Source organism: Tamandua tetradactyla, chromosome 4, assembly GCF_023851605.1.
Source record: "Tamandua tetradactyla isolate mTamTet1 chromosome 4, mTamTet1.pri, whole genome shotgun sequence".
Lineage (NCBI taxonomy): Eukaryota > Metazoa > Chordata > Mammalia > Pilosa > Myrmecophagidae > Tamandua > Tamandua tetradactyla.
In genome coordinates this window covers 76,657,839-76,671,498 of record NC_135330.1, presented here as the reverse complement: position 1 = coordinate 76,671,498, position 13,660 = coordinate 76,657,839, and the positions used below count along the sequence as shown (strand labels likewise).

The 13,660-nt window shown below is 42.5% G+C and overlaps 1 protein-coding gene across 8 annotated transcripts in view; it reads left to right on the top strand.

The window, feature by feature from the left end:
* ESRRG (estrogen related receptor gamma) overlaps nt 1-13,660 on the top strand; it is a 625,071-nt gene that overhangs the window by 152,349 nt on the left and 459,062 nt on the right. For 4 of the 8 annotated variants that reach the window (XM_077157825.1, XM_077157824.1, XM_077157822.1 and 1 more), the window contains exon 3: nt 12,622-12,673. The exons of the other annotated variants lie outside the window; for them this stretch is intronic. In XM_077157825.1, the coding sequence (XP_077013940.1) occupies nt 12,627-12,673 (47 nt within the window). In that variant the 5' untranslated portion in view covers nt 12,622-12,626. The remainder of the gene's footprint in view (nt 1-12,621; nt 12,674-13,660) is intronic. 8 annotated transcript variants of the gene reach the window in all.

Below are 13,660 nucleotides of genomic sequence, written 5' to 3'. Positions count from 1 at the left end.
GGTGGGTCTTAATCCTCTTTACTGGAGTCCTTTGTGAGAGGATACAAAGACAGTAAAAACTAAGGAAGCCTAGAGATGTTTGGAGAGAGAAAAGAAATGCCCAGAGACATATTGGAGAGAAGGACCAGCAGATGTCGCCATGTGCCTTTCCTTGTGACAGAGGAACTCCAGATGCCAGCGGCCTTTCTTCAGAGAGGGTATCTTCTTGATGACTTAATTTGGACATTTCCATGGCCTTAAATTGCATCTCGTAACTTAATAAATCCCCATTGTTAAAAGCCAACTGATTTCTTGTATATTGCATTCCAGCATCTTTAGCAAACCGAAACAACACCTTTCTCCCAAAAAGTGTTAGGGATGGGACCACCCTTGTTTGGAGAGTAGAAGGGATAAGCATGTCACTTATTATGCCTGTACCTTACTCTGGTTACCTTGGGACCAGTGGTGACAGACGCTTCCTAACTGAACTTGAACTTCAGCTTCTCACCTTTCAAGCCTCACTGCAGGCCACACCAAATAGTATGACTTAACATGTCAGTTTTCCTTAAAAAAAATCCCGTGGACTCCCATTATCTATACACTGAGCCATCCTGATTAACTTGGCACTTGAAATCTCTGTGGCATTACGCCATCATACCCCTCTAGTCCCATCCTGCCATTGTGCTTTCTTCCTCTTTGGTTTAAAAAGTACAACTGTAAAGCCGTTTAAGATGTAAGGAGGAACAAAGTTCTGAGACATTCTGCAACACAGGTGAACCTTGAAAACATTATGCCGAATGAAATAAGCAAGGCACATGAGGAAAAATACTTTATGATTTCAGGTACATGAACTATCTAGAAATAACACATTTATAGAGACAGAAAGTAGATTAGAGGTCATAGTGGATAGTGAGAAATTGAGGAATTGTTGCTTGGTGGAAATATTGTGTTTGTGAAAAAAAAGACAAGAAATAAAAACTCTACCCACGGTGAGGCCTCGTGCATTCTGCGCACATGTTCGCACTGGCAGTTCTACTTGGGATTCCATCCATAACCCTTTCTCAGGCGTATCAGAACCCCACTCATCCTCTAAGATGCAGATTAAACTTTACCACCTTCCAACAGCTAGACGGGACCTGGAACCAGGTCCATTTAAGGGGCCATCTAAGATCTATCCTAGAATAACAGGGTATTATAATGATACGTGTCTGCACATTTCCTCACTAGATGGGAGTTTCTGGAAAAGCAAGAACTACGTCTTATGCTTCTTTGCAATTCCCAAGCCTTTAACATAGTGAATTCCCTATTTGCTTAAAAAAAAAAAATGGTTGGAAGATCAATCACATCTGTAGAAACAGATCTGTGGATGGTCAAGAAAAATGTAGAAGAGGATGCTCACAGGAAAAATAGAATGTAGAGTCATTTCCTGAAAGTAAGGGTTTAGGAGCTTGAGGAGGGAATCATAAACCTCAGAAGGAAGTGAGCCTGGGAATGCACAGGAGATGAGCAAACGGATTGCTTTGTATTTCATGGTGGAAGGCAATGTGGGTATCAACATAGATTGGGAATGAGCCAAGTTCACATCTTTCTTAGCACAGGGTGACCAAAGAGCCCTACTAGATATAGAAGAGACCCTAGTCTGGCTGAAACTGAAAGAGGTTAGGAGACATTAAAGATGCAGATCAAGAATAGTGCCCGTGAAAAGGGAGAAGTAAGTCAGAAAAGGGTTTTTCAGAGGGGAAGTGAGTCAGATAGGAAGATTATATAACGAACTTGGCGGGATATCTGTGAAGTGAGGACAGTGTTGAAGTTGTCGTTCCTGGACACAGACAGGAAAGATATCCAGTGAGACCGTGTGGTGTCTAATTATTCGGGTGATATGGTGTGAGTGTGGGAAGTTCTGGGGGGAGCTCCGGCATGGGAAAAATCACATTCCATTCTGTGAAGACACTGGGAGGATAATGGCATAACAGATAAGGCAGCTGTGCTTACAAAAGGATCATATATTTAGAATTTTTATAGTTGAATAGCATCTTAAAGCAGGAAGGGGCATAAGAGATCAGTTTAACATAATTTAGGGGAAAAAAGGTGAAAATTTCTCAGTGTGGTCTCTGCCCACCTCCCACCCCCATTCCATAGTTTGAAGCCTGGCTTTCAAGCTTCATCACATGCCTCTCTGCTCTTCTCCATATATTCTAGCCAAACCAAACTATCCTTGGTCTCCTAGCCCTACATCCGTTCTTATTCATGCATACAGTTCTCGCAGTCTGGAGTGGTCTTCTAGACACTCCTTGTTCTTTGCCTAACTCCTTTTCAGACTCCAGATCTGAGCTTGAAAGCATTTCTCAAAGCGGCCACATTCCCTCTCCCACCCCATGGTAGGTCAAGTCCTTCACTATATGCTTCCAAATGTGTGTTTCCTCTCTCTTAACTTTTCTGGGACATATAGTTAATGATGATGATCTCTTTTCTCTTCTGGATTGTGAGTTCTATTGCATTCCACCCTCTAGTACTGTACCTGTCACAGAGTACCTGCCCAATAAATGTTTCTTGAGTGAACAAAGGAAGGAGCACATATTTAAGTGACAAACTATCACAACCAATGTAGACAGTCTGGCATGTTTTCTCTGAAACTAAGTACAACGTGACTTAGGTGTGACTTGAATAAACACATGCAGATTTGGGAGATCACTGTTTTAAATCCTGAGATGCATAATCCATCAAGTAATCTAATAACCTGGGGGAGGATGGCCCTTTGCCAGGAGACTAGTGAATTCAAGCAGGGAAGGTATGAGTAGATTGGGAAATCATCAGTTTGGTTGGCAAAGTCAATGAAAATGACCAGAACAAGGAGACTTAGACACGAGGGGGAGGAAAATTTTCAATCGTGTCATGGCAGACTTGACATGAAGAGGGTAATGAAAACGGGTCTTCTTAATTTCAAATGTTAAGAAATAGGTGGAAGAAAAAGGGGCAGTTGAGTACAGTCAAATGTATTCCACAGGATCCAAGGGGGGAGATGTAGAGTCTTAAAGTCATTCTACAACCTTCATGCAGGAAACACCCTCAACATGACCAGCTTATGAAAATATGAAGAGGTTCTACAGCTACCATTAGGCACGACTGGTTTGAATCTTTGGTGCACCCCAGAAAAGCCAAGTTCCTTAATCCTCATTCAGTATTGTGAGATGCAGTCTTTTTGATTGTTCCCATGGAAATGGGCTCACCCAATTGTGGGTGGTAACCTTGATTAGATAGTTTCCATGGAGAGGCGTCTCCACCCATTCAAGAAGGGGTTGCTTACTGGAGCCCTGTAAGAGGCAACCATTCTGGAAAAAACTTTAGAGCCACGAGAGCCAACAGCCAACAGAATGGACAGAGCCCCAAAGAAGCCATTGAAGAAGCCTGGAGAGGAAGCTATCAGACGTCACCATGTGCCTTTCCAGCTGAGAGGGAAACCCCAGACATAATCAGCCTTCTTAAACAAAGGTATCTTTCCCTGGATGCCCTAGTTTGGGCATTTTTATAGCCATGTCTTAATTTGGACATTTCATAGCCTTAGCACTGTAAACTTGCAACTTAATAAATTCCCCTTTTTAAGAGCCATTCCATTTCTGGTATATCATATTCCAGCAGCTTTTACAAACTACAACACACATGAATCCCTCTGTTCAAGCTTTTCTTCTTTTCGACCGGAGTAGTTGGGCCCTATTTCTCTTTAATGACTTTAGTAGCTGGGGAAAAAATCCTTCATACTTAACACCCCAAAATTCCTCATGTGCCCGAATTCTTTCTCAGTGAACAGTTGGAACTGAATTAAACACTTCTCCCATAACAAATTCCTAGTTACAATTTTCTAAGCCTCTCATGCCCTTTGAGTGGTCTGCTCTAAGTTCTCCTGGGTTAAAACCTACCAGTAGAAATGGCCAGATTTTGTTGACTCCTGTTTGAAGTTAATTTTCTACTGGATTATCTGGCCACCCCATCTGACTGTGCCAGTACCCAGTGTAGCCCTCGTCTTGCCTTGGAGTGGAAAGTGCCTATTTCTGAAAGGGGCCTGAGGAAGTGGGGTCCATTGCCTGCCATACCTTTCAACTCCACCTCTCAGCCTAGAGGCAAAGCAAGTCACTGTCCAAGATACTGCTGGTCTGGAGACTATGTTACCTTTTGGGAAGTGTTATATTTTTTCTTTCTGCTTCAGAAGTCCAGCACTGTCGGCCCATTCTGATCCTCAACGACTGCTCCTCAGCCTCTAGAATTATCCTTGGGGAGCTTCTCACTGGTCATTTTGCAGAGCTCCCTCAGGCCAAAAAAAGTCTCCCTCACTTTGTTTCTACTAACCTTTGCCCTTCAGGGTAGTGAGGGGCCGGCTCTGCCTGCCTCCCTTGCAGTCTGTTATTACTTGCAGGTGATTAGCAGGAAGCTTCTAAGCAAAAAGGAACATTGCCCCGGGCACCGCTATCCCATCGGCTCTTGCCGTTTTGCTACAAAAGAGAAAAATAGAGCCTTTGAAGAGTGTATATACACTATTCATGTACTTAGAAAGAGAGGAGTGTCTGTAAAATTTCAGGAGCAGTATTAGATTTTACTCAGTTTTCGGAAGACAGAACTATTGGGTTATGGCTCGGATTGCTTTTGGAATTAAAAAGAAGCAGCGGCCATAGCTAAGCATCTAGTCTTTTAGTAAACGCTTATTTGAGAATTTCTCTCTAGACACTAATCTCCCAACAAGTTGTGTTCCAGGGAGACATAGTGTCCATGAAATATAGTCATTGGGGCTGTGTCGAGCCATTTTTCTTGCAGGGGGAGCTCGCTGGCTGACAGTGCGCTGCATTCAGCCTTCCATCCGACACACTCCCGTTGGTTTCTCCTTTGAGCAGACGAAAGCCTCTTTCTCCACTTCAGTCCTCTACGCTTTTTTGTCACCTACACGGCTACCTTCAGATTCCCCAGGGGAAACATTATATGCTTCTTTCAACATCTTGAACTACTATCCCTGGCATTACATGAAACATTATACTTTTTCTCCCCCCCGCTCTTTAACCTATTGCTGCTAGTGCAGTGTGCCCCTCTCAGCCCCTTCTCACCCCCTGGCCCACCACCATCCCCCAAAGTTTATTTTCCTGGGCTTTACATCCCTAGTTTTTCTCCTATTATTTTTAGTGGAAAAATAGAATTAAAAACCCAGCAGAACTTCGTCCCCTTCCACCGACTGCCAAGGAAACACTACTAAACCGTGCAATATTGGGATACAAGGGATGTAAGACCCATATGAACACACACATGGAATAATTTTGCCCATGGGTGTTTTTTGGTTTTCCTGGGACGGAAGTTGGTTGTGCCAAAGGAACCCTTCTCATCAGAATAGACCAAAGCACAATCCCTTCTGCCTCCGCGGTTTCCTTTGACTCTAAATGTTGATTCTTCACTCCATTATGAGTAACGTCTGCGCCCTCAGAACACTTCACTGAGTTCATCTACGCTGGTGTCCCCCAAATGAGTCAAGACCTGCTGAAGCTTCTGGATCAAGGGCCTGGCACTCTGCATTTTTAACAAGTGCCGGAGGTGCCGGTTTGGCAAAGCTGGGAAACGCTGTCCCATTCATTCCTGCTCTTCCCTGGCAGAGGTGTGCTGCATTGTAGGATTGTCAGAGGGTCCTTGGAGGTGTCTGTGTGATTTTGTTCTCTTGCTTGGCTCAGATTATTTTCTCCTGAGGAGCTCATGAGCATTGTCCTGCCGGCCCAGTCTGAATGAACTAGGAAAAGCAGAAGACTATTTAAAAAAAAAAAAAAAAAGCTGAAGGGTATATTCTCTTTTATTGGGGAATAAACTTAGAAGAGTATCAGGTTGAAATACTTCTCAGGCCAACTGGTGCCCTGTTGCTGGTCTCAACATGTTTTATATAACAACAACAATAAAAGCTATTTAGCATCCTGTTTAAGTTACAGAACCAAGTGAGTTCTTTGTTTCTCTGCGTGAGGACTGCCTGTGGTTCCTATTGCCTGATAAGGTGGCCCAGAAGAGTGACCTGTTGCAATGACCTGGAAATCTTCTCGAGTTTAATCCTCCAGATAGCGGTGGATAATAGAGAAGAAAATCAGGAAGCTTTGGAGTGTGCTGGGAAGAGCTGCTGGGTGTAAATATGCATAAGGAAGACAGGGCACTTCTACTACCTATTAAATAAGGCAGGCTGGGGACTGATGCACTATTCAAGACAGTATCTTGGGTACACAATTGAGTTTTAGATTCTCTCACCTCATGTGGTATTGCTCTGCTGTTTGCCCAAACCACTTTTCCACCCTGCCGTAAATAAACCCAACCTGGACCTGCGAACTGTATCCACAACAAGGGAAAAACTATGACATTAGCCTCTCCTATATTTGCAACCATCTGAATTGCCATGGCAACAATAGTTTTAATTATGGAGAGCCAAAATATATAACTTGTATATCAGATGTGGCCCAATTTCCCCTGTGGACAAAACTCTGAATTGAGAGGAGCTTTGTATGTGGATTTTCCTCCCAGGCTGGATTTTATTATCTGCTCTGACAGAGAGACAGCTCTTTTGCTTATGGAATGAATCAGAGGGAGCTGGAGTACTTACTGGCCAAAGGGTCTCCTGGACAGGGGCTCTCGTGGTGATGAGCTGGACCTTTCTGTCTCTGAGGCAGCCTCACACACTCATCACTTGTGCATTTAAGAACCTAGCAAGCCATTTCTCTGCAGGAGAGAAAGGCTTCCCCTTTCTACCATGGAAATCTGCGTGTTAAGATAGTGTCTCACATGAAGTATCATCTGGTAATCATCCTTGACAATGCTCAGGCTTATGCTGGGGGACAAACGAGTGATTCCATTGCGTAGCAGTCATGGAAATACTCAAACCACGGCAGCTTTCCAATCAGAGCCATGGAGGGGAAAATGTGTGCGTGAGGGCACGCTTCTCCACGTATTTTTTTGGAGCCCTTTATTTTTGGATCTGCTTGCCTGCTCCTTCAATTTCCCTTCAGATTTGGGTGTCACACTATATCTAAATATTTCTGGGCTTCCTCATTCCGAAAGCTCTTGCAAAGCTAAATATCTTCCCCCTAGGTAAACATAAATCATTGTCTACCTTCTCTGCTCCTTGAGTAGACCTTTTGATACATTCATTAATTATGGCTGCTGCCTGGTGGCACTGTGATGGCTGAGTCACCACCACTAGCGTATTTCCTGGAACGCCCCCATTTTTGACAACTGAATCCTAAAATTCAGTTCCGTGTTCAAGAGGCCTTAATTCTTGGCGATGGACAGCCAGATGGTGGCAAGTGAAAGAAACACCTGGAAGGTGCAGCCGTGTGATTCTGGGACTGAGGGTTGGCTGGGAAGGGTAGGTAAAATGTGGATGGAGTGACGCTGTCTTTAAAAGCTGCTGCAACTGTTTCTAATCTCTGCAACCCCTGGAATAAGACCTTGATCTCTGCTCAGTAGATTTGCTGACTCTACCAACAATCCAGTTAATCACAGTCCCAGCTTTTGAAGGCCAGAATGCCCATGCAGAACTGTTTAGAAATGGGCACCACGGGTTCTGATTTCTAATCCTTTCCCATTCCCACATTATTAAAAAAAAAAAAGGCAATTTTTGCGAAATCTTGCTTAACTAATGACACGGTTTCTGTATTTGTTTGGCTTCCACATTCAGGGAGCTTTGCGGCTATGATTTTGATTCTGGAGTTGAGGCATGTTAATTAAGCCTTTGTATGGAAGCAGAGGGGTTCTGTTTCTTGTTTGTTAGTTTAATAAGATTTGGTGTTAAGAATGGCACGGAGAATCTGTCAGAATTAGCTTGGCTGCATATGTGTAGCTCCGTGCTTTGAGACCCTTGAAATGTCTGTTTTTCAGGACATCAGCAGGGGGCTAATGAAAAGGCTTTGTTGATTTTACCGAATTGCAAGCCACTGTAGCCAAAATAAATATAATCTGCTTTTTGGATTAGTTGTCACAGATGATTTTACCTAGTAACAGTGATTAAAGAACCCGAGTGGACCAGAAGCATAGCTGCTCTCTGGTGACTCTTGCTAAAAAAAAAATCGCAATAAACAGAAGTAAATAAAGACTTAGGGCATTAGTTATCTTTAATAAACAGTGTCACCAAACACACCGTGTGCACACGTGAGGGGTGGGGGCGGGGCGTAGGGAAGGTGGCGTGTTAAAGGTCTGCGTGGCACACAGCAGCTAGGCCCTTAATGCAACAAAAAGCATACAATTGTTTGAAAAACTAAAGTGCTCTGTGGTAATGTTAATCTGCTCCAGTTATACCTCATTAGGAAGTGGTTACAAACCCAGAGCCATCTCCCCGCCCCAAAGCCAGTTGGTGACTCATTGCCATTCTACCCTCATCTTCCCACAGACTCTGGGACCAAAGTTGAAATCCTGCTACTGTCGGATTAGAGCATGAAAATGAAGGAAGCGTTAATTACTTGTGTAATTATTAACCTTCTCGCCGCAGTAATTCTACCCAGTTAATGAATAGGAGACCAGTGCTGTATTCTTCCTTGTGTTTTTCAACCCTGATGAAAAGAATTACTTTGCCCCCCATCCCCACCCCAACTGACAAATCTGATCCTCGGATTTCCCCAGGAAAGTCTCAGTCTGGGTTTTCCCTCATTACTGATTGACTTCCACCTGCAGAAAGAAAGGTTGTGGCTGAAACCCCCTTCTGGCAGGACGTGCAAGCACCTGCTGAAAAATGCCTTGAAAAGGCAGAAAAAAAGCATCAGGTGTGAGAAGCTGTGTTTTGCCCTTATTATTTTTAATCAAATGTTTTACGTAATGCTTTGGAAGCTGTATTTCAGGTATCGAAGCCAGTGACAATCAGAGTTTTCCTTATTGTATTTGCTTTCAGTTCAGAAACTGATGTGCCCAAGGCTCAGAGTGAGTCATGTGGAGACCCAGCAATAGAACACAGGCTGTCCAGTGTCCTAGGTTAACCCTGGGCTCTTACTCTCTCACAGGTGTTAGCTGCCAAAAACAGCGCATGCTCACCCATGATTCTAAAGAGCATAATCTTACCTGTGGCTATACACCCCAGAGGACCACTCGCTGTTGTTTATTAACCTACCGTGTGCCAGGCACTGTGTTCAATGCTTTACAGAGGGCTGGACATTTGATACTCACATTCATTGCCTAGGGGTCCTGCAATGAAGTACCACAAACTGGTGGCTTAAAGCAACAACGATTTATTGTCTCATAGTTCTGGAGGCTAAAAGTCTGAAGTCAAGGTATCTGCAGAGCCATGTTCCATCTAAAACCTATAGGGAAGAATCCTTCCTTGCTGCTTCTAGGTTCCACTGCTTACTGTCAACTCTTGGCATCCTGTGGCTTGTAGAAATCTCACTCCAATCTCTCACTCCATCGTCACATGGTCTTCTCTCCTGTGTGTCTGCGTTTCTGGGTCTCCTTACCTCTTCTTATAAGGACACCAGTCTTATGGATTAAGGGCTCACTCTATTCCAATATGACCTCATCTTAACTAATGGCGTCCTTGATGACTGTATTTCAAATAAGATCATGTTCTGAGCTACTGGGGGTTGGGACTTTAACATATCTTTTTAGGGGACACAGTTCAATCCATACCCATACCTTACCACGAATCATTTTATTCTGTTAATATTTATTGAGTGGTCCCTAAGGAGGAGGCACACTGCTCTGGAGATACAGCAGGATCAAAACAGACAGAAATTCCTAAGTTCTTGAAGCTTTCATTCCAGTGAAAAGGGCCAGACAGTAAACACAATCGGTTTACTAAAATAATATTAGAAGACGGTGAGACGTATGGGGAAAAAAGCTGGGGAGGTGAGCAGAGAGGTGGAGAATTCTAAATAGGATGAGTAGAAAAGCCCCACTGAGCAGGTGGTGGTTGAGTGAAGACTTGACAGACATGTGGGAGCACATGCGGTGTCTGGGGAGGACTGCAGAGGGAGCAGGTGAAACAGCCCTGAGAAAGGAGCATGCCTGGTGTATTCTAGGAGCGGCGAGCAGGTCGGGCTGTGGGGTGGGGGGTTGAAATGAATGAGTAATAAGGAAGGTCAGAATTATTAAGAGCTGCGTCTGTAAGACATTGCAGCCCATTGTGAGTTATATAGCCTTTTACATCGAGGAAGTTGGGACTCTGTTGGGGAGTTTTAGACAGAGAAGTAACGTTATCTAACTGATATTTTCATACCTTAAGAAGCATGTGTCTTCATCTTCCTTTCACAGATGGAAGTACAGGTTAAGTTAAGTAACTTGCAAAAAAGTCACCGGACTAAGTGGCAGAACCTGTGATGTCTTTCTCACCAACAAGTGTAGAAAATTTTGCAAGCTTTATTTTTTAGATGATACCTTTTGAATATCTAGGTTCAAAGTCATGTAGTAAATCGAACACTTAGGATTCTACTTGCACCGTTAAATTCAGTTTACAAACGAGTTGACATAGTGTAGTGATATCTGTAAACTGGGCAAAGACTGCTTGAGAGCACACAACTAGAAAATGTCAGATCTGGGATTTTAATCTAGTTCTGCTGACTTTGAATCTCATGCCCCGTTCACCACGTAGAAACTAAGTTGCATCCAACATATAGATGGAGTGAGGTGTTGTATTCCGCTTGCACTCAGCAGATTCCATAAAATTCACATTAAGGTGCCCTCTTTCTTCAAAGCCTACACTCTAGGACAGCAACTTCAGCAGCTGGCCAATTACCAGCTGGGTGGGTATTGAAACCCTATAGACAGGGAAGACAGTATAATAAGCTAATAGCATTGCATGAAAGTAGTCAACTGGGGACTGTCCCAGAATTCATTTGTCTTACTGTGGTAGTTAGATTCAGTTGTCAACTTGGTCAGGTGAAGGCACCTAGTTCTGTTGCTGTGGACATGAGCCAATGGTACGTGAACCTCATCTGTTGCTAATTACATCTGCAGTCGGCTAGGAGGTATGCCTGCTGCAATGAATGATGTTTGACTTAATTGGCTGGTGCTTAAATGAGAGAGCGCAACGTAGCACAGCCCAAGCAGTTTGGCATTCCTCATCTCAGCACTCGCAGCTCAGCCCAGGCCTTTGGAGATGCAGAAAGAAGTCACCCCAGGGAAAGTTGTTGGAACCCAGGGGCCTGGAGGGAAGGCCAGCAGAGAACATCCTGTGCCTTCCCACGTAAAAAAAGAATCTCAGTGGAAAGTTACCTGCCTTTCCTCTGAAGAACTAACAAAATAAATCCCCTTTTATTAAAAGCCAATCCGTTTCTGGTGTGTTGCATTCCGGCAGCTAGCAAACTAGAACACTTACTTTCGGAATTACTTCCCCAAATCCTATAATACACCATAAGGTGCTATAGGTCTCCTTGTACATCTGTATTTGTCTATTCTGGCTTATTTCTTCTACAATGAATTTGAAAGGTAAATAGGCATCAATTAAATATTCTAAAGAAATTATAATGAGTGCAAAAGGGCATGCCCAGGAAGGCAAATACAGCCACACAACTGTACATTCAGAAAACTGTGTGTGTGTGTGTGCACATACATACCACACAGCGTTCTCTGTTTTTTAGGGTTCTTGTATCACTTCGACCCATGTTGGTTATCTTGATGAAATTTATGTAAAATGTTTAAATAATTATGCTCTGTTTTATGAGGCGCCTTCCTTGCTGGAGTCAATGTCAAGGTCTTGGGGAACACATGAAGAAAAATTTACATCTAAAACCTTTAGCATTTGGATGGACTAAATAAATAGTCATCCTGCAGCACAAACATAGCATTGCTGTTTTCCTTCTCTAAATGGCCTTGTATTTCAACCTTGTATTTTTCACTAAGCTGGCACTGCTACATGAATGAACGATGCACAATGTCATCTCATTTCCTGAAAAAAACATTTTCCCTTCTCTATTTCTGAAGTTATCACACACTGTAGTTCCACCTTTTTGTAGGATTTATGTGGCATCTGCCACCATTCCCCTGAACAACATAACAAGATGCCAGCGATACTCAGTCTCACACTTATTAGAATAAAATTTAATGCAGGGGCTCTGTTCATTTTCCATGGAGGTCTTCCTTGGGTGTCTGGCATTTTGAAATAAGAAGAAGTAATTATCTTGTTGTACTGCCATACATTGACAGGTGGGATGGACCTGAGCAAAATCTTGATTCTGCTTAAAATTCAAATCACCACCCAGGTCAGCTCTGTGGTTTCCTGTAGAAGCCTGGTACTCCTCCTCCATGCAAGACTTATTTGGGTGTGGAATGCAAGTTGCTCTTGTCTGATTTCTAAAGGAAGTGCCCAGCTATGATGATAGCCTGTTTGCTTCTTCCTTGTATACTTTAAGAGAAGAACAAAAGGGTGCATTGTGTTCTAATAAGCTATTAAAAAGCAAACTGTGTTTATTGGAAAACACTGCTAACCCAGCAACGGGTTTATGCTAGTTGGTGTTCAAATTTCAGGACTGCTTTTCCATCCAAGCCAAGTGTCCAAGCTATATGACCGGTCTCCTTGCCAAAGCCTGTGGAATACAATTTTTCCCAATTCAAACCAAGAGGTGCTGCTCCTAAAATGGCTCATATTTTGACAGCTTGAGTATGAAAGTACGTGTGCCACATGAATGGCATTTGTTCAGACCAGTGTCTTTTGTTCACCAGGCGACATGGAATTCACTTGGAGGAAGAACATGGGACCAGAGCAAATAAGCAAGTGAGAGCTCACATCTGACATATTAATATCCCATTTTTTCCTTAGTCGTTAGGTATAAACCCTTTTACATTGAAATGGGAACATTAGAGAAGGAAGACAATTTACACAAACTTATATTTGAGAACTGGGGTAAAAATGATGTATTTTTGGTTTACAAAATATTATTTAGTTGCTATTCATAATATCTCTGCAACAGATATGGTTTAGGTATCATTATCCTCATTTTAAAGATTAACAAATTAAAGCTCAGAGCTTAATTGATTTCTCCAAGGTCCACAGACCTTACCCTGGGTTTTAGATTTTCTGATTTCAAATGTAGGGCTTTGAAAACCATATACCATCGACTTATATAGATTATTTTTCATTTTAGCTAACACTCTGCTTTTTGATGTCTACTTATTTTATTTTAATTTAAATTGCAATTAGTGTCTCACAGAAATTTGAGCCATGGAGACATCCCATTAGGTTGTGATCATTTTTTCTTTTTTATTCTCAGTGGAACAAAGTTAAGAAAGTAATAATAGAGACAAGGAAGAAGGCAGGAAAAGGATTTGATGAAAATTGTAAAATGAGCAGAGAGTTTCTATATAGAGAATTTTGCTGTCTGGAACAAGAGAGAAGAAATTTTACACTTTGTTTTACCCTCATACATAAGTAACAAATGATAGTCTCAATTTTTTTTTCCGAACAAGTTATGGAGCCAAGGTAGGATGAGATGGCAGACAACAAGGTGATTCTATGAAAGGGACTGTGTACCACATATTGATTTTTCAAACTCTCCATGTATACAAAGGTGATTGCATTCTTTAATATGTTTAAAATGAATTTTAAGAGAATTTTGAATGTTTAAACTTTAAAAAGACTGTATCTGAAAACAGGAATTTTCCCAGCAGTAAACAAAATTAACTCCCCCAGAAGCTGAGGTTTGGAACAGAATTACAAATGCCTTTGTAGAGTTTTAAATTTGGCAAAACATGCTCTACCAGC